Source organism: Guillardia theta (assembly GCF_000315625.1).
Source record: "Guillardia theta CCMP2712 unplaced genomic scaffold GUITHscaffold_3, whole genome shotgun sequence".
Taxonomy (NCBI): Eukaryota; class Cryptophyceae; order Pyrenomonadales; family Geminigeraceae; genus Guillardia; species Guillardia theta.
Window position 1 is genome coordinate 130,640 of NW_005434671.1, and position 23,383 is coordinate 154,022.

The 23,383-nt window shown below is 47.9% G+C and overlaps 7 protein-coding genes across 7 annotated transcripts; 3 read left to right on the top strand and 4 right to left on the bottom strand.

Annotated features, from left to right (window-relative positions):
- Positions 1-7,453: 7,453 nt before the first annotated feature.
- On the top strand, positions 7,454-9,823 carry GUITHDRAFT_99789 (hypothetical protein; the record flags this gene model as incomplete). The annotated part of the gene is made up of 1 exon (XM_005841235.1): positions 7,454-9,823. The coding sequence occupies one exon, from the start codon at positions 7,454-7,456 to the stop codon at positions 9,821-9,823; it is 2,370 nt and encodes a 789-aa protein (XP_005841292.1).
- Positions 9,824-10,384: 561 nt separating this feature from the next.
- GUITHDRAFT_132065 (hypothetical protein) lies at positions 10,385-11,215 on the bottom strand (the record flags this gene model as incomplete). The annotated part of the gene is made up of 3 exons (XM_005841236.1): positions 10,385-10,879; positions 10,934-11,001; positions 11,062-11,215. 3 exons carry the CDS (start codon positions 11,213-11,215, stop codon positions 10,385-10,387), a joined length of 717 nt encoding a protein of 238 aa, XP_005841293.1.
- A 703-nt stretch (positions 11,216-11,918) lies between these two features.
- On the bottom strand, positions 11,919-13,328 carry GUITHDRAFT_132066 (hypothetical protein; the record flags this gene model as incomplete). Its single annotated transcript, XM_005841237.1, has 6 exons — positions 11,919-12,582; positions 12,632-12,751; positions 12,800-12,837; positions 12,886-12,925; positions 12,976-13,061; positions 13,110-13,328. 6 exons carry the CDS (start codon positions 13,326-13,328, stop codon positions 11,919-11,921), a joined length of 1,167 nt encoding a protein of 388 aa, XP_005841294.1.
- A 256-nt stretch (positions 13,329-13,584) lies between these two features.
- Positions 13,585-15,507, top strand: GUITHDRAFT_99792 (hypothetical protein; the record flags this gene model as incomplete). Its single annotated transcript, XM_005841238.1, has 1 exon — positions 13,585-15,507. The coding sequence occupies one exon, from the start codon at positions 13,585-13,587 to the stop codon at positions 15,505-15,507; it is 1,923 nt and encodes a 640-aa protein (XP_005841295.1).
- On the bottom strand, positions 15,430-17,824 carry GUITHDRAFT_160628 (hypothetical protein). The gene is made up of 8 exons (XM_005841239.1): positions 17,477-17,824; positions 17,348-17,426; positions 17,246-17,299; positions 17,084-17,196; positions 16,338-17,036; positions 16,181-16,291; positions 15,754-16,116; positions 15,430-15,703 (listed from the first exon to the last, which is right to left on the bottom strand). The coding sequence occupies exons 1-8, from the start codon at positions 17,717-17,719 to the stop codon at positions 15,593-15,595; spliced, it is 1,773 nt and encodes a 590-aa protein (XP_005841296.1). The 5' UTR covers positions 17,720-17,824; the 3' UTR covers positions 15,430-15,592.
- Positions 17,825-18,032: 208 nt separating this feature from the next.
- Positions 18,033-21,013, bottom strand: GUITHDRAFT_99794 (hypothetical protein; the record flags this gene model as incomplete). The annotated part of the gene is made up of 10 exons (XM_005841240.1): positions 18,033-18,128; positions 18,177-18,248; positions 18,302-18,367; positions 18,433-19,460; positions 19,628-19,661; positions 19,716-19,770; positions 19,810-20,261; positions 20,310-20,408; positions 20,602-20,940; positions 20,987-21,013. The coding sequence occupies 10 exons, from the start codon at positions 21,011-21,013 to the stop codon at positions 18,033-18,035; spliced, it is 2,268 nt and encodes a 755-aa protein (XP_005841297.1).
- Positions 21,014-22,155: 1,142 nt separating this feature from the next.
- On the top strand, positions 22,156-23,358 carry GUITHDRAFT_149976 (hypothetical protein). Its single transcript, XM_005841241.1, is given in 11 exon segments — positions 22,156-22,216; positions 22,260-22,298; positions 22,343-22,387; positions 22,432-22,573; positions 22,620-22,662; positions 22,717-22,749; positions 22,805-22,963; positions 23,007-23,056; positions 23,105-23,141; positions 23,212-23,322; positions 23,339-23,358. 6 exon segments carry the CDS (start codon positions 22,290-22,292, stop codon positions 22,902-22,904), a joined length of 372 nt encoding a protein of 123 aa, XP_005841298.1. The 5' UTR covers positions 22,156-22,216; positions 22,260-22,289; the 3' UTR covers positions 22,905-22,963; positions 23,007-23,056; positions 23,105-23,141; positions 23,212-23,322; positions 23,339-23,358.
- Positions 23,359-23,383: the final 25 nt, after the last annotated feature.

Here is a 23,383-nt window from a genome sequence, read left to right on the forward strand (position 1 = left end):
GCCCATGATGGTCTACAGCCTGGCAGGCTTGACCCGGGGGCAACCGTAAAACACCGCGACAGGCCGCGGCGGCGGGGCTTCCGAGCCTTCAGTGAAATGAGCCTTGATCGGACGGTCCCCGGCCCCCCGGCGGCCGGCCCGGCCGCGTGCGGCCCCGGCGGGTCTCTGACGGATCACATGGATCTTATATAGAGCCCAGACTTGCCGAGCCCAAAAACTGAGAAATTGTAACTGTTCTGGAACGGTACGGTTCTCCATTCCGACTATTCGATGGAATGACCAGAGGAAGCATCCTCGGGGCGGACAATACCCCTGGTTATCTGTATATAAGCATGGGGTCTTGTCTTCCTCTCTCTCTGTCTCTTTCCCTCTCTTCTCCCTCTTTCTTTCTCCTCATTCTCTCTCTCTTCTCTTTTCCTTTCTCACTATCTCTTAATCTTTTTCTTTCTCCTATCCTTTCAGTCTCTGTTGTCTTCCTATCCTTGCTCTACTTATAAATACTCTTATCTCTGAAGTCAATTACCTATCTGCTCTAACTTCGCTACTGCATACAATCCATCGGTTATGATAGCCTCGTTCTCTACTACGCCAGGGCTGACTTCTTTCTCCAATACAGCCACACTCAGTCTTGGAATTCTTGTGCTTTGGTTCGCTTACTGCACTTTTCGACTCATCTGTTCAATCTACACAACATTGTCTGACTGGAAAGGCCGAATCTACAACAATGTATGCTTTCCATCACTACTGAACCTGTTCAACAGAAACAAACTGGCAGACCTGACAACCGACGCACAGGCTAATCTTCAATACGCCAGCACACCGCATGTGCATCGATATGTCACCAAATCCCCCAATGTTGCTCCTAACATTCTGTTTGCACATGATACCCCAACTACTTCTGGGGCAACCAAATATTCTTCTAAGGTTCTTCGACGAACAACACCAGTTTATCGTCCGAACCCAATGAGTGTGACAACTGTGAAATCTCCCACCAGTACCCCGGCACAAGTTACGATTATTTCCTCGCCATCCGGCATAGAGTTTCCACCGCTTCCACGTAGCACTGACTATGACGCACTGGACACTTGGAAACAAGGGGTAGAGAGAATCTTCCGACGTCATTCCATCCCAATGTCCGACTGGCTTCCCATCCTAGCGGACGATCCTCGCACTGATGAACGACTGGTAAGTATCATTCGCAATGTGCAATTTGACGTAGGACCTGGAGCTTCACCCTCACAGTACTGGGAAGGTGTTATCTCTAGAGTTTTTCGTTGCACTAAATGCCCACGACCATGGGACCGGTTCTCAACACTACAGAAGAACCTTATTACGCTGAAACAGAGCAGCTCTCTTGAGCTATACCTACTTGAGTTTGAGAATCGCTGGCGAGAACTCGCAGTATGGGCATGTGACTTTAATCTAGAAGATGGACTACCAACCCAGGATAACTTGATTACTCTACTCATTCAAGGACTGGACTCGAGATGTAGTTCAGCAGTGGCTGGCAGAACTGATGAGATTGTGAATGCCGAGACACTCACTGATGCAATGGATTTGATTGCAGACATCTGTTCTGAATACAAGGTGGCTGGACTTGATGAGGAATCGTTCGCTCGGCTGAATAATCGTACCAAACGGACATACGGTCAGGGACTCAGGAGTGACAACATGCTTCGGGTCGAGACACCAACCGTAAGAACACCCAGCTGCATTCCCCAATCTCTCGCTTGTTACTCACGGCTCACAAAACTGTCTGCAGATACTCGAAGACTAAGTCACCACTCGCCTCAAGGGTCATGGAAGTCGAGGATCGGAATACTTCCTCTGCCACCGAACTACAGGAAACTACGTTCGCAGTATTTTCCCCTACAAAATTTATCGTACCATCGTGCTAATAATACAACGACCCTAGCGTCTTCACGACTCGGATTGAAATCATGGCGAATTACTCAGAGGAACTCGATTGCCCTGAAAACTACTGTCAGCCCCCTGAAAGACAAGGAGCATCATCCTCTTTCAAGGCAGACGGCTACACCTCTCGCTCCAACCACTGGGCAACTTCCAGCGGAGACTGTGATGAACCTGGCAGAACACTATGTCAGTCCACCCAGTTCTTCAGATGAAACCCCTGAGCAACCAGGAATTCAAATTGTGTTGGATACGGGAGCCTCCGATCATTTCTTCAACTCTGACATTCTTAATTTCATCACTGAACTTAATTCTGAACCTCTGGAGTTGCAAGTGAATACCATTCTTGGCAGTACACAAAACCAGACTGTGCTCCCAACTCGTAGACAGAGAGCTGACATATTCTCTGTCACAGCAAGGCTTCCTTTTCTTCCTGAGTCAGATCTATCAGGATTTTTCTCGCCAGACTTCATGGTGAATCTACTTTCAGCCGCCCGACTAGTGGAAAGTGGTTACTTTGTTATTCTCTGTAAAAACCATTCGGTCGTGTGCTGTCCTATAGAAAGTACCGGATCAGATGGCTCTATCCTGGTAATTCCTCTTCTCCGTTCTGGCAATACCTGGATCTTCAACTCTAGTCACCAGACAAGGTACTTAATTCGTACATCCTTACTGAACAAATTCTTGCTGTGGCTGTTGAATCCACATACCTCAGAAGTGCCAGACATCGCAGAGGCAGCCTATGTGGACTCAAATAAGAATAAGAATGTGACAGATCAATTGTATCCTCCATTTGCACAGTTCTGCTGCAGCACGCCTACGCTCAACAGAGAATACAAGGAAACTGAAAGATCTGCGACCAGCTCAGCTCCTGAGGGATTGCCTACTGCTTCCCCTGCCGTACCGATTGGCAACACTGACACAGCTAGTAACCATCACAGTACTGAACAATCTCTGTCTCAAAAGGCACAGTTTCTCCAGAAGTTACATCTTAAACTGGGACATGCGAACATGGTTGCCCTCACCAAACTACACTACAGCACGGCTGAAGTTCCGGAGGTACCGCGGAAGTATCTCTGCCTGGATGAAAAATGCCTGTGCTGCCTTAGAATGAAGAGCAAACAGATCCTGGCAAGTAAGCACAACGGTGAAATAACCAAATTGTGTGCGACACAGAGAAACTTTCAACCACTAGAGAAGTTACACGCTGATCTAGCAGGTCCACTGAACATTCGGACTCACAAAGGAGCAAGGCACTTTCTCGTAATCACTGACCAGGCGACACGCTTCCGATGGGTTCTACTAGTTCCCAAAAAGGATGATGTACCTGAACTCCTTCAAAGCTTCTTTCGAGACCTGCTTGCAGAATTTGGCACTAACGTAAAAATACTGATCCTACAAACCGACTGTGGCAGCGAATTTAAGAATCAGAAACTCAACACCATTCTGCAAAATGCTGGAATCAGACCTGAATACTCTTGTCCTTACACTCCAAGTCAGAATGGTATTGCAGAATCTTCGGTCAAGAGAATCAAAGAGATCACTCGAGCATTCATGGACACATCCAATTTACCCCAGAGCCTCTGGGGGTTTGCAGCGGTACACGCTGCACGTGTTGCAAATCTCATTCCTCATCGGTTACTAAACTATCAGACTCCGTTTCAATTACTGTACGGATATTACCCATCACTCAACAAGCTTCCGGTGTTCGGATGCTATGCTTGTGTTCACAGGAAAAATAACAAAGGTTCACTGGTTGGAAGCACTGTTGAAGGAATCTATCTCGGAGATGCTGATCCACTGTTTAATACAAAGGGTTATCTCGTGTATGGACCAAAGTCAAAACGATTCTTCATCTCCACGTCTGTGGCGTTTGATGAAAGCTTATACCCTTGCAGGCCAAAGAGCTCACGAAGGTTGACAGATCTCAAGGACATAAGTACACTACTTACCGACAATGAACTTGAGTACCCTGACTACTCCAGCTCTGATCTATCAGAACACCACCAAGTCATGAGCTGTGAGCAACAATCTGGCAGTACTGATTGCTGTACAGATCTGATGAATCACGAATCTCCGAAATCTGTTCCCGGCAATGTGCATAAAGCAAAAGATACAGAACCACTGATCAAACAACGACATAGTTTGAAAACTCTGAGCAGAAAACAACTGGTCAATGCACTTGTCAGAAATAAGGTTCAACTCGAATTACCATCATACTTCTATCCGGATGAGACACCTGGAACATGGACAGTCATGAGCCACAGAAGGGAACAAAGGAATAAGCAGACCTACCTTCTCACCAAAGTAGTGGACTGTCCTGTACCAGATGACATTGGAAAGATAATTCCACTGAAAACTGACAATTCTGAGTTCTCCTTACAGAAAGTGTTGGACCTTCAATTTAACTTTCCTCAGTATCTAGATGACATACTCTCTGTACAGCAGGGGCGTACAAGTCCAGAAGAATCAGTGAACCCCACATCTACTGCCTACTTCACCTCATCAACTCTCACTTACTGGCAGCGGATCAAGGAACCCAAAAGCATAAAGGAAGCATACGAAAGCGAACATAGAGACAAATGGATGAAAGCACTCCAAGATGAAATGACTAGCCTTGAACAAAAATTGGTGTATACTACTGAGTCACAGGTTCCTCCCGGAACAAAAACTATCCCTTGCAAACCAGTTTTCAAGGTAAAAACAAATTCAGATGGAACCCTAGACAAATTCAAGGCTCGTATAGTAGCGTTGGGATATCGTCAAGTGAAGGGTATCGACTATGAAGAGACATTTGCACCATTTGTAGACCTGAGCACTATTCGATTGCTATTTGCATTGGCCGTAGAATACACCTATCACATTCACCATGTCGACGTAAAAACTGCCTTCCTAAATGCAAACATAGACAAGGAAATTTATACCAGACCTCCCAAGGACTTATTGAAGTACTTACGTGCATGGCTCACAGGAAGTGTCCCAATAGACCTACCAGAGGACGACAGAGTATTCTGGAAACTGCAGCGAGCACTATATGGTACCAAACAAGCCCCTAACTTGTGGAGTGTAACCTTACGAAATTACTTGTTACAATTAGGATTTCGTGACGTCGGATTTGAAAAATCTGTATACATTCGCAGAAAACCAGATGGGGGTGTTCTAATCGTACTTGTCTGGGTGGATGATGTGTTACTGTTTGGAGACACCTTGGAACCTATCAATGAATTCAAGACAGAATTGAATAACAGGGTTCCCAATCACCGATAAGGGAGAAGTGGAATACTTCTTAGGGGTAGAGATCAAACGAGATCTTGAAACAGGAAGCATCACACTCTCTCAAGAAAAATTCATCAACGAAATATTGACAGAATTCGAGATAGATGAGAAAATGAAAGCCTGGACTCCTGGAACTACAACCAAACAAAAACTTAGTGATGATGGAGATTACCTTCACAAAGGAGACCAGACGAGATATCAACAACTGATAGGCAAACTCAATTATCTCTCGGTGTTTACAAGACCTGACTTGGCCTACACAATCTCAAGACTCTCACAACATCTGAGAGCACCCACTGTAACAAATTGGAAGGAAGCTATGAGAGTTCTTCATTATCTAAATCAGACAAAAAATATGGGAATAATTTTCAAACGGGCCGGAAGTCTACACTCACCATGTCCTGGATTAATTGCATACAGCGATAGCGATTTTGGAGGAGACTCCTCAGATCGTCGCTCAACCATTGGCTTACTTCTGCAATACAATGGTGCCCCGATAGTCTGGAAGGCTAAGAAACTCAAACTTGTCACCCTTAGTACAGCCGAATCAGAGTATTGTGCAGGCGCAAAGGCTGGAGTAGAAATCATCTACATACGACAAATATTAGAGGACCTGGGTCTAGAGTGTATCAATCCAACTCCATTGTACATTGACAATCAGGCTGCAATCTGCATTGCAAAGAATCCAGGAAAAAAGAGTTTGGCTAAACACATTGACATCAAGAGGTTTTTCCTAAGACAACTTGTGGAAGAGAATACCGTTAACGTACAATATGTACAGACCTCGAAGATGTTGGCTGACCTCATGACAAAATCACTTGGACGCTATCAACACATGAATCTGACTAAGCAGGTATTGGGCCAATTTGAGTCTTTCCAACATCCATCCCTTGATCCAATCTCAGAACTAAAACCTACAGACTCACCTGACTAGGGACTCTACCATGTCTGGTCTCAGGGGGGCGACGGATCACATGGATCTTATATAGAGCCCAGACTTGCCGAGCCCAAAAACTGAGAAATTGTAACTGTTCTGGAACGGTACGGTTCTCCATTCCGACTATTCGATGGAATGACCAGAGGAAGCATCCTCGGGGCGGACAATACCCCTGGTTATCTGTATATAAGCATGGGGTCTTGTCTTCCTCTCTCTCTGTCTCTTTCCCTCTCTTCTCCCTCTTTCTTTCTCCTCATTCTCTCTCTCTTCTCTTTTCCTTTCTCACTATCTCTTAATCTTTTTCTTTCTCCTATCCTTTCAGTCTCTGTTGTCTTCCTATCCTTGCTCTACTTATAAATACTCTTATCTCTGAAGTCAATTACCTATCTGCTCTAACTTCGCTACTGCATACAATCCATCAGTCTCAGTCTTACTCCCTGAGGCTCCGGCGGTCGAAGTGCACTGTGAGACACTGTCATCTTGCGAGGCCGAGCCGCGCCCGCTGAGGTTCTCGTCCGATCACTGGCCCTTCGACGGTGAGCCGAGGGCTGCTCTGTGAGGCTTTCAGTGTGACTCAAAGTTAAGTTAAAAATCAGTACGAAGTAGTGCCACGGTGATTTGAGTACTACTGTGGGACCGTGTAAAAAATTGCGACTAATAAAAATAGAACGGCCGCTCAACGGTTCTTGTAGACTCTCTGAGGCAGGGCTCTAAAGAGTTCGGCATTACTACAGGCCGAGTAAACAACTGTGCCAGGCGGACCCTGCTCAGTGCATGGAGGGAAATGGGCAGTGGGGGTGGGGGTGGGGTGAGGGGTCCGTTGGGCTTCTCGGAGGTGCCGACGGTGTGGCCCCCGGCAGGGGTAGGGTGGTTAATGTATGGAACTTGGGGTCCACTGTGCTTCTAACCTGGGGGTACTCCGTCAGTATGGCGAGGTCGGTGGCGTCCCCTTGCAGTTGAAGGGGAAGAGAAGAGAGGGTGAGAAGGGAGGTGAGAGAAGAGGGAGGAAAGGAGAGACAGAACACGATTGCATGGATCGCTGACATTGGTTCCCTGTGCTGCATACGGCGACGCGTTCAAAGGGTACAAGAATGAAACCTGAAAAGGTCAACTGCCCAGTATTCCATCCAATGTCTCTTGGGATAAACAGCCTGTGAGAACAACGAAATGAGCTGGAGTGAATGGTGACACGATCGAACTCTGAGGAGATCAATATTGGATTGGACGCACTTTCAAAGCCAGAATGAAATCAACGCTCATATGATCAAGTTGTTTCGAGTTCGTGCATCAGTGTTGTAATCCAGGGATAATCAGGGTCATCTCATCAACATGTCTTTGTCATTACATTCGTTCGCATCGGTTTCTCATCTTTTAGAGCAGCAGTCAGAGAGTGCTAGTGACAACTTCCTTCAAGTCTGGAGGAATTGTGTGAAGACTGGAGCAACCAACGCCAGAAATCCAAGTTGTCTGTCCTTGCTGTCCGAATCCGAAGCTGAGACGTTGTCTCATCTCGGAAGGCCTCTCACATATCAACGAGGACATGTGCTCTTCCGACATGATCAAGATAGCACGTACATCGGTGTCGTCATTGCAGGCAGATTTCGGGTGTCTCATACACAACCGCAACTCAGGAATGTTGTTCCTGATTTTCTAGAAATGGGAGACACGGTGGGAGAGTATACATTTGCACTTGATGGACAGATTGCTGGTGGAAAGCGAGAAGCGACTGTTGTCGCAGAGGTCGACGAGAGCTGCGTCTTTGCCATCGACTACAAGAAGTTTGCCACGTACATCGATGATTTGCCTCGCCCAAGGAACGAATCCTTACGAGCCGAGATTGCGCTTTTGCTCATCCCGCATCTCTACCCCGAAATGAAGAGACAGCACTTTCGGAGGACGAGGTCTTCTGTCTCTGACATCTCCTCGTCGCTGGTGTCTACCCCTGGGCGATCCGGAAACAGGTCAAGAGTTTCTCCCGTCACGATCTTGAACTTAGACTCGGTAGCGGAGTGCTCCTGGATAGGCAAGAGGAAGCACCAGGAAGCTTCTGTGGCAGCCAATGCCCTGCTGGCGAATGATGTTCAAGTTCCACAGGTGGCGTTCTTCAACAACGGAGAGATCTCGTCGTGGTATTTTGGAAACTTCAACTCGTTGATGAGGAGGAGCAGAGAAAGAATGGCCTCATGGCAGCTCCTGGAAGAGCTCACCAAGAAGTCAACTACTTCAGACAGGAGAGATGGGGCCATTGCCCTCCTCGTCTGCTGCAAGAATGGAAAGGACCCGTGCACTGAATCAGTCCAATGTCGATTTCTTGACAAGAAACGATTGGAGATGATTCTTTCCGGCGCAAAGTCAAACCAGTTCACTGGATACATTGTGAAATTTCAGAGGGAAAATCACTCATCACATCGCGAGTATATCTTGCAATGTCTTTGGAGTCAACATTCGTTCTCAGTAGAATGGGTCAAAGAATCTGACCTCGAATGTTTCACTCAGGTTCATATTCCTTCCCATTTCAATCGAAGCAGCTCCAAACGATTACAAAGCAAGATGAGAATCAAATATCACAAGTTTATTCCAGGTTCCCTGTCATTGTTCGGCGATCATCTGATCACTGCAAACAAATTCAAGACTTCTGCGACAGACACCAGCTCTCAAAAACAAGAACCTCCGCCGTTAGAGGAAGAGGATGTCGTTGTGGACAGTGAGATCATTGATCTCAAGACTAGAGAGCTCTTGAAGTCTGCTTGTCAAAAAATTGCTGCCACTGTGATGGAGAACGCGAATGAAAGCTCTACAGCGAGAGCGAAGGCTGAATTGGATGCGAATCAATACGGACGAAATCAAGTTTCCGACTTCATTTCTCTCGAAACTATGACATGTTTCTTCAAAATATCCAAGATGGGAAAACCTGTTCTTCTACATTGCAGTGCTGCCATGAGCCACCCTGAGACTACAACGGCCATTCCTGAAAGTGCAAAGAATGAGCTGATGGATCCGAAGTTTGAAACTTTCCGCTACTTTGCTGCTCTGGGATCTGATCAAGTGAGATTAAGCGGCATGGGCGAGAGGGCATTCCTACTTGACTTTACAGAGTTTCTTGCTCTCTTGACTCAGATCGGTTTGCTCTATCGATACACATCAGTCACAGATGCTTCTTCCAGCTTCAAACAGGTCTGCATGACGTCAAGTGTCGAAGATGGTCAACTAGACTACGCCAAGTACTGTGCCTGCATGCGTATTCTGTCTTCAAAGCTCCGGCTGGACAAGGACGAAGCGCAAGAGGTTGCGAGGGATGACCGGTCAGAAAGAAATGTGGCGAGAATGTCTAGCGAAGTGTCGAACATCTCTTCCATCAAGGAGGAGAGCTCGTTCAAGGAAGAGGGTCAAGAGCTTCAGGTAGGACTCCAGCAGGTTAAAAAGAGTCAAAAGGTTCATCGCAAGAGAATGGGCAGGATTCTCGCGTCGGCCATCATTGCGGCCAACGAGACCGAGGAGTTCGAGAAGCGGGTGGCAGATCGGGAGGAGAAGTATCAGATGCGGATCGCAGAGTACAGGAAGAAGATACAGCAGAAAGCTGCTGCAGACAGGAAAGCTGTGGAGCAAAAGTTGGAGCGGGCCCAGCATAAGGCAGAGGAGAAGCACAGGATGGCTGAAATGAAGGCCAATGAAACTTGGGAGAGAGTACACGAGAAGTGAGCACAGTTTGTTCCGATGATATTCAAACACTGATGAGCACGATGTGGTTTACAGGTCGAGGAAGGTTCTCGAAGCCAGGATGAATGAAGCACGGAAGAGACAACAGGAATCGGAGATGCGACGAGCAGCAAGTCGCAGGAAACTCCTTCAACTGAGGCAAATGGCTGAGCGAAGACGAGATGAGATCAGCAAGAAGTCAGAGTTGCTGGAAAGTCACAGGGAAGAAGTGTTTCACAGACAGAAGATTGCGAAAGAAAGAAGAGAGAGCTCTTCTTCATGGTTGAGAAGGAGAAAGACATCATGACCGACCTATTCCAAGAGTTTCCCAAGAACAGGCACCCGAGCAGACCATGGAGACTGATTGATCTGAGTGGAGACGCATTGCCGGATGTGTTTGAGATAGCAAAGAACAGCACCAAAGATGTTGTGCAGACAGATAATTTCTTGTTCTCTCCTGCATAACATGCTTACTTGGCTCAACTGTACAAATCTCCAGAACAACCGTAAACTGTAAAATGTACGATGGTTTAGAACTTTGTTGAATTATGAAGGGCAGGAATATCACAGTTCCGTGCAAGCTTTCCAAATTTCCACGATACCATCTTTGACTTTCTTCCAAGCCAGATGCCCGCGCGATAAAATGTCGTAGTGATCTGCTTCCGGAATCTTTACGATCTGCAGCAGCAAGTCCGAGTCTTGCTTTTCCTTTGCTGCTTTCTGGTAGTACTTCTCTATCATGTCTGCAGGAACATCCCTGTCCTCTGAACCAACGACCAGCAGAATGTTTCGCCTTGCTGGAAGCAGGCGGATAGGAGAAGCCTTGCTATACTCCCTCAACCCTTCTGCTGTGTCTGGCGTGCACTTCATGTACAACTCGATCGCATCTCCCTCGTCGCTCAGACGTCTCCTGTACCCATCCTCCAGATCCGTCACTGGTGCGACTGCTACGATCAGCCTGACGTTGACTCGTAGCTCCTGCTCTCCCAGCCACAGGACAAGAGCTCCTCCCGCTGAGTGCCCGACCAGCATCACCCTGTCGAGGTCCAGGTGCAGCGCCTTCCTCCCACACGGGCGTCAGCTGCATCATCCACACATCTCAGAGGCGCTCACGTGCTCTTGGCAGACGTGTGGAAGGGCATTCAACGCTTCCACCCCGTCTAGATTGGTTCCTGGCCATCCTGGGAGGATATCAGTCGTCTCGCCCTCGTCTTCCTCGTCTCCAAGACGCGTTCGTTCACCTCCTCCTTCATCGTCGCGTCTCCTATACTCCACCTCTGCCACAGCAAAGCCTAAGTCGCAGAGATCAACAACAATGCTGGTAATGGGCGTGTTGTCGATTGTCCTGAAATCCGAGGTAAGTGGGCAGGGGATAGAGTAGTTCTTGCAAACCATTTCTGCTTCCAGAATCCTCCGTGAAACAAAACCGCGACTGGAATTATTTCCTTTGCCAGCGATTAGCAATCAGACGAAGAGCTCGAGCAGCTCCATACCGACCCTCGCGGTTCTGGGCAAGTGATTCTCAAGTATTGGCAAGGGTGAGAGCCATAGCAATGAGTGCAGCTCATCTACAGAAGCCAGTCATGACAGCATCAAGTCGGATAAGGATATGAGAGCAAGAAGCTGCGATGACAGCATGAAGCGAATCAAGCTACATGCACAGCATCAAGTGCGAGATAACGGCATGCCATGTTCTCTCATCCGACCCTCCCTCCACAATTCCGATACACTAGCATCGCTCTAGTGCTACCTTGACCGCCGGGCCGGGAGTCCCGGCGGCCCGGCCCGGCACTTCGGATGATCGGCACTCAGTGACTCCGGATCGGAGGCCCGGCCGCACAGATCCCGGCCTGTCAGGCCGCAGCTCAGCCAGTGAGTCTCGCGGCCATGCAGGGCCAATGGTTTCCGACATTCAGTACCCACCGTTTATCCAACTTGCGGTCCCCGGCGTACTCAGGCGTGACTCTTTATCATCCGGCGGCGAAAGAAGTTCAAGTTGTTAAAAAACGACTCTCGTTAGTCTTTTCTCTATTCACGCCTATGTACAACTGAAGGTTTTTGGGAAGCTGAACGCCCAGAACTGACCGCAGCTCTAAGGTCACAGCTCCTCTGACTCTTCCTTGAGCATATCATCCCCCCGTATTAAGTGCTTGATATCCTCGGCCTGCATTTGAGAGCCTTGCCTGAGATCTTCTTCTTCTTCTTCTTCTCCTTCTTCTTCTTCTTCTTTCGGAACAGGAGACTCCCTGAACAGCTCGTGCTCCTCATCCTCATCATCGCTCTTGTAACCTTGCGGAAATTCCGAACCTTGGTCCTCATCGTCCATTTCTTCATCCTGTGAAAAGGAGGGCGCGCTGACAATTTCGTCCATGTATCGCTGCTCTTCAGGGTCCAGGCTGCTGTTTGTGGTGTACACATCGCTGCTGCTTTCGACGATCAAGTTGTGGATGGGCTCTTGTTTGGTTTTGACCTCAGTTGATGAGGATTTTGAGGAACTGGAGGATGTGGAACCAGTAGAGGAGCCAACTGAATCATCTAGAGAGTACTCTTCTAAGGAGCTTGACGATGTATCTCGATCTGCAGTGTCTTCGTTCACGATCTCGTCATCGTTGGTCTGGTGAAGCGGTGGAATCGTGAAACCATCGCCAGAATTAAGACCTGCTGCGATCTTCTCTTGCAGTATAACCTCCTCCTGTTGCCTGGCCAGGAACGACTTGTATCGTTCCATATCGTATCCTTCAGCAATCAACTGTTCCTTCACACTGGAAGCGAATCATACATAATGTAGAGATCTCAAAGTTAGTTGGATACCTTTCAACAACATGCTCATATCCATCGAGATAATCTGGAGCGTGTACCTGGACCCACCAGTGATATGGATCAAGCAGTCGGGCCTTTGCTGCGTACTTGGCTGCTTCTTCTGGTTTATTTCTGTCAAGCTCCAATGTCACATCAGGTAACATACACAAGCACTAGCACCTGTGTTTCAGAAGAATTTGTGCATAGCTGGCCAAAAACTGCGAGAAGATCAGGTGTGAAAGAGAAACCAAGACATAAATACTTACGCAGACATTGAATGGGTCATTCTTAATGTCTTCGATCAATCTAGCAAGCAAGTAAGGAGCCCGGCGGACGTGAGGTGGTGAAATCACAACCCTTGCTCGATCTCATCGAGACCGCAAGGCGGGCCCTCCAAGATCTTCTTGATTGTGTATGGATCATCGGGATTCTCTTCCGAGCTCTATACCAACAGCCGTCAGCATTCGCTGCAGGCATTTGAAAGTCCTACATGGAAATCCGACTCCTGATCCTGCTCTCCCAGTAGCCTGAAGCAGCTGTCTTTCTGCAGCTTGCTTGATTCCATGCCGCCTCTGAGTCTGAGGACATGACTGCGCGTGAGACCAGCCTTCCCTCTTCGCTCCATGGCGTGATCCTCTGACGCCGCCATCAGCAATAACCATGCGCCTGCTGCCATTGCGAGTCGCATTTCGCCCTCATCCCCGCTCATGATTGGAAATTCCAAGTCATGCACAAGTCATGCAGAGGTCATGCCTGAAGGTATGCAAGCCTATGCCGACCTGCATGCAGATGCCGTGCTGACGCCATGTCATACGCCATGCACCACGGGAACATGCTTGGCCATGATACGTAGGAGGATGCACGTGTAGGAGGATCACGAAGAAGGAGAGTGGAGGAGGTCAAGGAGGGGAGGGGAGAGCATTGCCCTTGGATGAGAAAGAGCCCTCACAAGAACCTCAGCAAAGATGGGCAGGTTGATGCGGAGCGACAGGCTTGTCCTGGCTCTCCTTGGACTCGCACTCTGCTTCGGAGCTGAATATGATCGAGATGATAACGGTTCAAGGGTGGAGAAGTCCCGGCAGGACGAAGCTGACCAGGAGCCAGAATGCATGTTCATGCTCTTGAGCCCTGAGCTGGATGTTGTGTACGAGGGGAGGATCCCCTCCTTCGAGATACAGGTTTCTCCGGCTTGTCCTTGCCCGAGCAACGGAGAGCATGAGATTGCGATATGGATTTCTCGTGAATCCAACAAGAGGCACCTCAACGTTGTGACAAACATGTCGTGCACTTTTCTTCAAGAAGATTTTGGATTGATTGATCTCATCGACATCAAGGATGGTCACTGGGAGGGAGGAGTCACCTTCAACACTCTCTGGGGCATGCATCAGCCTGTTAGGTTTGATTTTGTTTCACCTTTCAACCCACAGATCGATGTCTTGCTACCAACACCAGGATACGTTTATGGCGCAGGTGTAGACCCAGTGATAGTGCTGCACATTCACGATATCACGGATCCGCACGAGCCGCTCCTTGGAATCCTCGTTAGGATCACCGTCAACGGGGTGGAAGGAGCCATCACTCGCAACCCTGGGAGAGACAAGTATATCCATCTGCGAGAAAGCGCAGAAGGCGAATACTTCCCGGATGGCCGGTATGACATCCAGCTACAGGTGTTGGACCTCTTGTACAGACCACGAGGGGAACCTGTGTCTCTGGATGTTGTGATCGATAGGAGTAAGCCGCCGGCAAGCAAGTCCGACAGAGTTCTTCATGACTGTCCGGCACCTGCAGACATCTCCAGATGTCCCAACTGCTCTTCTCACGGAACTTGCAGAGGCGACATCGTCTGCGAATGCGATGCTGACTGGATCGGAGACACTTGCCAGCACCACATGCTCACCCACACGCATTTCTTGCCCGATCTTGACAAGGAAGATACTGCCACGAGGTGCCATAGAAGGTCGAGATGGGTCAATTCAACCCGACGAATCGCTGCTGCGATCCAACAGCAACAGAATCCCCCATCTTGCTCCGACGAGCATGTGCAGTATCTTACGGACATGAACCGACATCCTCTTGCTGTTGGTCACGGACTTCGATGGGAGGCATTGATGTTGGGTGAGAGCCTCAAGAACAAATCCATCTACCTGCCTGGGCCAACATGGTCTCTTTTCAGCTACCACAAGTGTGCTGGCCTCGGCCTCTGGTGCCACCTGGAACACCCGACGACGTGCAAGGCCGCAAACATGTCAAGTGTGCGCGAGATCGCCAGTCAAGTGCTGGTGACTCATGTGACTCGCCGGTGGGACTTTGCTGAAGGGTTTCATGATGTCGGAATGTTCAACTGGTTTTCCACGCTCATGGGCTTGACAGTAAGGCCCAGGTCTCTGCTGCACTCCGAGCTCAACCACATGAAGAATGTCATCGGATTCAAACATCCCATCATCGGGGTGCACATCAGGTATGGAGATGGATGCCTGCCCAATCAGTTGCATCGGCCGCCGTGTGAGCCTGTAGAAACCTATGTCGAAGAGATCATGCGGATGGTCATGAAGTATGAAGTCTCCACAGTCTTCCTGGCCACCGACAGTGCGCAGGCTCTGGAGCAACTGAAGAGCAATTTCGACTTCGAGACGCTGCATGCCCCTGTAGATCGGAGCCTCTTCGACTCAAGGTGGTGGATAGATCACAGAGCAGCGTTCGGAGTTGTTGACCCGATGCAAGTCGGGGAGAGTGCGCTCATGGACTTGCTGCTGCTGTCAGAGTGCGATTATTTCATCGGCACCTTCTCATCACATTTCAGTCTGGCAGCGTTTGAACTATCAACATTTAAAAAGGGATACGTTCCTCCATATGTGAGTTATATTTGCATCTTATCGAGCGCTTGATAACCGCTGTACCTTTACAGATTTCTGTCGATTGCCCATGGAAACCCGTGCGAGCTTTCTCACATCTGCATCCCCTCCCAAATTGTCAGCACAAAGTCACAAAGATCAGTTGAAGCACAAACACTCTTAGTGTAGATAATCGTAGACGCACACGTAGAATAGATCTCACCTTCATCCCATTCTCCTTGGCCCATTTCTTTAAACACAGATTCAGTACAGCTCAATGTAAATATCATTCTTTGTTACCTTGAAAGCTCTCAAGATGTACTCGACTTGTGGGTTTTCAGTGTTTCTCAGCATGATCGAAATCTCCCTCAGATTATCCCTCGGCTCACGCCCAGCAACAATTTGTTGGAACGCACCAACGCTCGCGCCGCGCTTGCCATCCCAAAAGACAGGGTTTGGATCCAACCTTTCCAAAACATCGAAAGCTTTCAAAGAATAAAAGAAGTGGCCCATCTTGTAACAGTCATTTGCAATGAGCTGAACGAGGTTGAACGACTCATGCGAAGTTTCCAACTTCAGATACAGCTCCCATGACAACCTCGGTTTGCCGTTGTAGATGTAACTCCTGGCCAGAGCCATGATGTAGGAGTATTCTGATTTGAACTGGAAATCAAAATCAGAATGAAAGTAGCAGTATAGTATGGCTCTCAAGTCAATTCGTGATCACCTTTGGATTTGTGACCATCGTGAGGTGCTCCTCGGCATCTTTGTAGTGACCGGAGGCGCATTTTGCGATTCCCATGTTGTAATTGAACTCGTCGACATTGAACAGGTAAGCCTGCCAATCATTTCAACGGCTGGTATTGGTTCTTATCGAGTGATACCTTGATGGACTTGAGATAAATCAAAACTTCGTCAAACTGCTTCAACAGGAAGAAGCACATCGCCATGCTCTGTCGTCCTGGGATCGTGTCACAGTGGCTGCTTGAGGCTCCTACCAGCTGAAAGTATTGCTGGGCAGACTTCAACATTTCTCTGTTGTCTTCAATTTGACCTAAGCATGCAAAAATGACTCCTTTGAGGATGTACTCGTCCGGGGTCGAGGGCTCTATGTCTTTCATGAGTTGCAAAGCATCCTTGTATTCTTCGTTCTTCAGATGGTAAATTATCAAATTCAACCTGGCTTCCGGGATTGCATCAATCAAAGGAGGTAGAATTTGCATGGCATTTTCCCCACTTCGGAACACGCAGAGGTTATGCCGCACCAAGTCATTATCGTATTGTGTTATCGAAATTCCTTGCTTGTCTGCTAATTTCTTCAGCTCAGCTTCTCCCGCTTTCCCATCATACAGTCTAGAGTGATTACAAGCCTTGAGATTTACCCCAACGACACTGTCTGGGAATTGTTGTAGATACACTTGAAGGATCTCAAGGGAGACATCATAATAATCCATCTTGTAGTAGCATAGTGCCACATAAACGTTCAAAGCCAAGTATTCTCGGTTTTCCAATAGAAGGCGCTTGTATATATCTGTTGCCTCTTGGTAATGGTTTCGCAGGTAATGGATTGATGCCAAAGAAAGCTTTAAAAGATATCAAAATGCAAAAAGTTTCCTGAAATCACTTGTACCTGATCTTCCGTATCATCTGTCAATTTCTGATGATAAATCATGAGCTTGTTTTCGTCACCACGTTTGTGTGCCAGGTGGAACAGAAGTCTATTTTGTAGTCGTCCAGGAGCCCCTTGGGAAAAGATGAGACAGGTACAGATGCAGCAAGAATGTCAAAAGACCTGTCAAACCCGATCCCGTCCTCAAAGCTGTATCATATGACTCGTTGTACTGCCCTGCAAATAAATTGAGGCAAATAGATGTGAACCGAAGCATCTGATTACCCAAGTAAAATAGTGCGCATGCTTTGTACAGATTCCAGACAGGTTCTGATTGTGCTAGACTGATTAGTTCGTCCAGATGCTGTCAAAATGTGACTCATTTGATCGTCTGCAAGGCAGAAAACTCCTCACCGTGCACGAGTTCTTGTAATCCCCTAGATGAAAAGCACAATAAGCCATCCACATAGTGAGGGATTCAGACTCGGAGTAGTCTCCTGCCGCTTGTTTGGTGTTGCTCTCAAAGTTGAGCAGGCCAAGAGCTCCTGACCAATCATGTTTGTCTACAAACTCATCGAGCGTGGGCTTCTTCTTCGCAGTCTTCTCTTTGGAAAGATCTGCCTTGTTGCTGGAAGGGATGGCTCGTCGAGGAAGCATTCTGTTTCTTCTCCCTCCTGTTGTCTACTGAGGATGCAGTTGCTATCAGTGTCTTCACTGCATGAAGCCGCTCGGCAGCGCCTTCTCTTGCCCTCTGTGCATTTCGGTTGGCGGGACCTACCAGGGTTCGAACTTTAGTCAACACGATCAATTTTATAAATATATTTTATATGACATTGTGAATTAAAACGGTTAAAACCACAGATTTTCTCTGAATCAAATCGATTTGCATGTGTCATCCCGGCGGGCCGAGTGGGGCCTCAGCTGGAGACTGAGTAGGCGACCAATCAGCTCGTCAATGTCGCTGATTGTCTCAGTGCTTGTCCTGCTTCACCGCATCCTCCACCTCCATTCCTTTCATCACCTCTTCCTCTTCCACTTCCTCCATCAACCCCAAATGCAGGAGCTCCTGCAGCAGCACACGTACGACGCTCAAACTCTTGACAGGGCAGCTCACCAAAACTTTCTGCGAGCGACTGAAAGCGAACTCGATGACCTCCGAGGCTCTAGACGCAGAGACCCGCCAATCCTGAGGAGAGGAGGGAAAGGTGAATGAACAGTGAGGAGAGGAGGAGAGCTTACCGCTGAGTTGTCTTCCTTCAAGGGGAAACAGCAGACATGAAGGTGATCGCAACCGCGGATGTCAGGCTATTCAAAGTGGAATCAGCTTGCAGCGGTACAACACAGACATGTACATCATCGAAGAATGTCACAGCGTAAGCAACATCCTCGTCTTGCAGCGCTCGTGCAGACGCTTGAAGTTGTGCTGTGCTCAGGTACACCTTCTCTCCTAGAACAAGCAGGTCGACTGGCTCTGACGTCTTGCAGGAAACACAAGTGTTGTCACATGAAGTCGGCTTGCTCTTCTCCTCGTGTCCCTCCGCCTCCTGCTCTCTCGAGCTGCCACTGATGTTCTTTGGGATCCTACGTGGGGCTGCGTCTCCTGACCTCTCACTGGCAGGAGGAACAGGATTCTTCGGGAGCTCTTGCTGGCATAACTTTGCTTCAGAGGGGATGCTCCTTGATCGAGGAGGCTCTTCGTTGTACGAGGGGAGGAGCTCGAGATCATCAGTTGAATTGTCCAGGCTCCTCGTCACTTTCTCCGCCACCCCGTCAAGAAGTTTGACCTCCGTCGCTGACAATTTCGACTCGACTCGAGGCGTCAGCTCCGTCTTACTCTCTAAGTCTTGCTCTGCTTCTTGCTTCAATTCTTGCTCTGCCTCAAGCTGCACATCTTGAACTCGCGATCTTCTTGTCCCCTCGGTACTTGAAATAGTCTGCCGATGATTCTCCATTGACATTTCTTTCAGAAGTATCATGGAGCTGAGAATTTCTTGTTGGATCACCGACACCAATCGCGCTGTTTCTTTCATCGCATCATCTTTCAATCTCGAATGTGCCATCAACATTTGGTTCATTTTTCGAACCATTTGTTGACAGTTCAGATGTTCACATCCATTCGAGATTTCTTCTCCCGTTCCATATTCGATCTTGTGTTCCACTGAGAAAAGATTGGCCAAGAACCCAATCACATCATGTTGAAAAGTGTTGAGATGCTCATGGGTAAGGCGGATCTGTTCTGACATTACCGTTTCTTTCAGTTCTCGAAAACGAGAATCAAACTCTTCGAAAACCCTGACAAGATTGTCAACTTTGACTCTGTCTCCAACTGCTGCGTTGGTTTTCTCCTCCGAATCGGCATGGTCATATGGAGCCACTCCGTCTGATGAAATGCCCAAGTCTGAAAGTACTTCTTGTCATATCATCAAAGAAAGGTGGGTTCCATGTCATCAACATAGGATACACAACAGACAATAAAACTACTAGATTCATGCCTTTTGAATGGTAGACAAGACAATTTTGAGTAGATCAAATACTGATTTCTAGATAATCGACATCAATTCTCACCTTGATGACGTACCCTTGTTTCATTGGTCAAATTCTGAAGATTTCAAGATTCAGGACCCGCAGGCATTCAGAATAGAAACAAAAATACTGACTTGACAAACATCCTTGAAATCCTCTTGTAACGCTGCCTCTCGAAGTTGTTCCTAACGTCTCAATCAGCCGCAAGTCCGTCTTAAGCTTACACAGTCACCTGTAGAAGTCGAATCTCTGCCTTGCACTTGGCAAGTTCTTTCTCTAATGTTCTTACGACAAATGTCTTGGATTCATCTCCGTTTCTCACAGGCACCACCATGGCAAAAAGCTGCTCATTACTATCACGCTGATAACTGTACTTCTGCAGCTGATCGGCAGATGAGCTGCACGACATATTCTGCTCGTCGTGTTTCTGCGAAATCGACAAGACTGCCAGCTGCTTCTCAAGCTTTGCTATCTTTGCCATCGCTTCAGCATGCGACACCTTGAGATTGAGGATTCCCTCAAGAATCTCCAAAGTCGCAGGGTTCATCTCAGACAGGGTCTTTTCATCAACATCTCCTCCCATCATGTTGATGATGAACGCTGACTTGTCTTGCGCATGCACATCTGACTCCTCCTTCAATATTGCAGAGCATGACGAAACGATCCTCAAGATCACCTTGGGTACAGTCAGCATCGCGTCTGCATCGCAAGGTAAAGTTAGCACCCTCTTCTCTGCTACAGTGGAATCCAGTGCGACCGACAAGGAGTCCACTGCTTCCTTCCCGCGCCTCAAGGCTTCCATTCTCATCTTGTTCTCCATGACCTGAGGTGCCCACAGCATCAGGAAAAGGTATAGATGGAATGAGAGAGAAAGGGAGAGCCACAGAAACTGAAGGAATGCTCAGAGCAAATTCAACATGGCAACCAACGATATGCGTGCCACAGAAAGACGAGGAGAAAAAGTGAAGAGAGAATGAGGGGAAGACAGTGTCGGTGAAAGCGATGGCATCACTCACAAGTCTTCGGATTTCTGCCTTGAGAGCTGCCGATTCATGTTTCATCAACACTCGACTAGATGTTTGCTCATCGTGTGAGATGTCACCGTCTGCCATGTCAAGAGAGTGGTCTCGATCGGTCGAGTCTCGAAACCGAGCGCGTGCTCTGGGAGAGTTCTTGGCACGTGGTTTGTCAGGGACCTTGACCATCCCTCTCTCTTCAGAAGACAGACGCTCTTGTTGGTGGACTTGCTGATATCGCTTGCTCCGAATAAACCTTCTCTTCTTCGGGCTTCGATGCGAAACTTGATCTGGTTGTGTAGCTGTCACCCTTGGTCTGCCGCGAGGAGATTTGAACTTCTGCTATGACAAACATCAGCAGAGGGCTTGCTTCAAGAAGTAAGACCTCTTGCTTTCGCTCGGAGCTGCGCATGTAGACGGTCCTGCTGTAACTAGGTCGATCTCTGTATGATGGCAGATCTTTGAAAGAGGAATGATCTTGGTAGTTTACATGCCCCTCGTACGCTGACTCATCCTTATCGAGAAGCGGTTGATTTTGATCTAGACAATGATGATGATCTAGCAACTGATGCTGACCGTCTTGTTGGCCCTGATCCAGCCTATTAAGCTTGAGGCTGGGAAGCGTTGGGCGGAAAGCTTTCATTGAACTATGTGTAGTTGAACTACGAGGACTTTCAAAGTCATCATAATTTATAGTCTGCATTCGAGGGCCTATTGATTGATCACGCCATTTCAACAGAAATGCAACATGCGGATAACTTACGTGCTGTCATGGGTCGATTTAAACGTTGAGACATCGGCAGAAAGATACCCTTCTGTCTTCCCTCATGAACATGTTCATGGCTCTGTGGCACATGTCAGAGATCTAAACTCCGATACAGCACCCACGTCATCACCTCCAAGAGTCTCGGAGCAACTGGAGGCCCACTGGATGCTCGAGTTGTAACTGAATACATGTCTGAAGCACCGGCACCATTTGACGCATTTTCAATTGGATTCTTCACAAACCTGTTCAAAGAATTTGTTCGCCTCTCCCCTTTTGAGGCCAAGTTGACAATCATGACTGGTATTCCTGCTGTTCTTGTTCTCCTCTCTCTCCTCCTCCTCTCTCTTGCCCTCCTCTTGCTTCTTCTCGTCCTTCTCCGCTCTCTTCGCCCCTCATAGCTGCCGCAGGGGAAGCAGCGCCATTGCGGTTTGACGTCCGTTATGAAGCACTTGTTGATTCGGGCCAGCCCCGGTGTTTCATTCTCTAAAGACAGCAATTTTTCTCGGAAAATAAACAGACCCATTGAAAATTCTGCCTCGTGTTAAATTCCAATGATATCTTTGAGGCGGACTGTATAATCGTGGAAAAATGGTGAAAGCGACTATGAGCGGAGGAACTTGCTTCCTATGGGACTGGGTGAGATGGCGATGAGGGAGAAGAGGTAGAGAAAGAGGAGGAACATGAGAAGGGAGAAGAAGAAGGAGAAGAAGTAGGATGAATGGACAGGTTCTCATCTCTTGACATCTGAACAAGCTGTGTGCTGCTCATTAGGATCTCGCCCTTAGCTTGAGAACGAGACATCGGATAGCAGGAAGCTTTGTTGGGCGCAGAAGACATGGAAGCAGCGAGGTATTCTGTTGCACATTGCCTGCAATGTGTAACAACAATACAGGCTGCTGAGAGTGTCCTGCCCGTTGCACTCATGCCCGAGGTATGACGATGTGTCTTGGACTTGGTCCAATAACGAAATCTCAGGAGATCTGCCTTGCACTTGAGATGGGCTGGATTGATCGGAGAAATGTTGTCGGGAAAACTCTTTGTGCGCCATCTAAGTAAGGTAGCAGGTGAAATATGACCTGAGGTCAAGGAGCGATTCAGCGAGTCCCTCCAATGAGAAAGAGGATGCCACGAATGATGCAAAGATGACGACGATATCTATTCCTTTCCTCCCTCCTCAAGATTCCTATAGCATCGAGCTCCATGCAGGTACTTCTATGAGATTGCAAAGATCTGCTCAAACCCTTGTTCGAAGGTTTCTTAGACGATTTTCTGAGAGACGTCAATAACCAACGGAGGTGTGAATTCAGCAGATGATTGCCTCGATTTTGATTTCTTTCATCGTTATCTAGATATCGAATCTTCAAAGATCTGTGGGAGAAAGGGTCAATCTCCTCATGTCGACGCTGTGATCTGATGGGGCTCAAGGTACTGGATCAGCTCCGGCTCAAAGTTCGGGGCAGACTTTCTCCTATATCCGGAATGCTGTGATGTTATGAGATTGCGATGTTACGTGAATGTGTACGATAGGCCGATATAATGGACTGTCATGCCTCCCACTTGGTGTTTGTCGTAGACACAGTCGAATTCCAATTAAGGGTGATTGATGCGAATCGATATGCAACTTGTCATGGATTGTCAGGTTCAAGATGTTGTGGGGATGAGTCGAGTTGCAGCATCTGCAAACAAGAGGTGAAGTAGAACAGCTAAGACTGACATGCGCTCTTATCTCTTGACCAGGGTGGCCATTGCTTGCGTCAACCACGATGAGCAACCGGTCCTCTCTTCTGTTTACGCTTTGACGATTTTGATTGGTTTTTGTTTTTGCATGTCGTGTCGGTGAACAGATCTACCATGTCTTGTCGTACTTACCCCACCTCTCTACAGCTCGTGGAATGTGAATGATCTCTTTACAGTCTAGTCTACAAACTTGAATCTGCCAAACTCCAAGGAATCGGCAAGAATCAACAAGGCTAAGGTTTACACCTTGAAAAGATTTCCTTTCGGTAGATGCTGTGA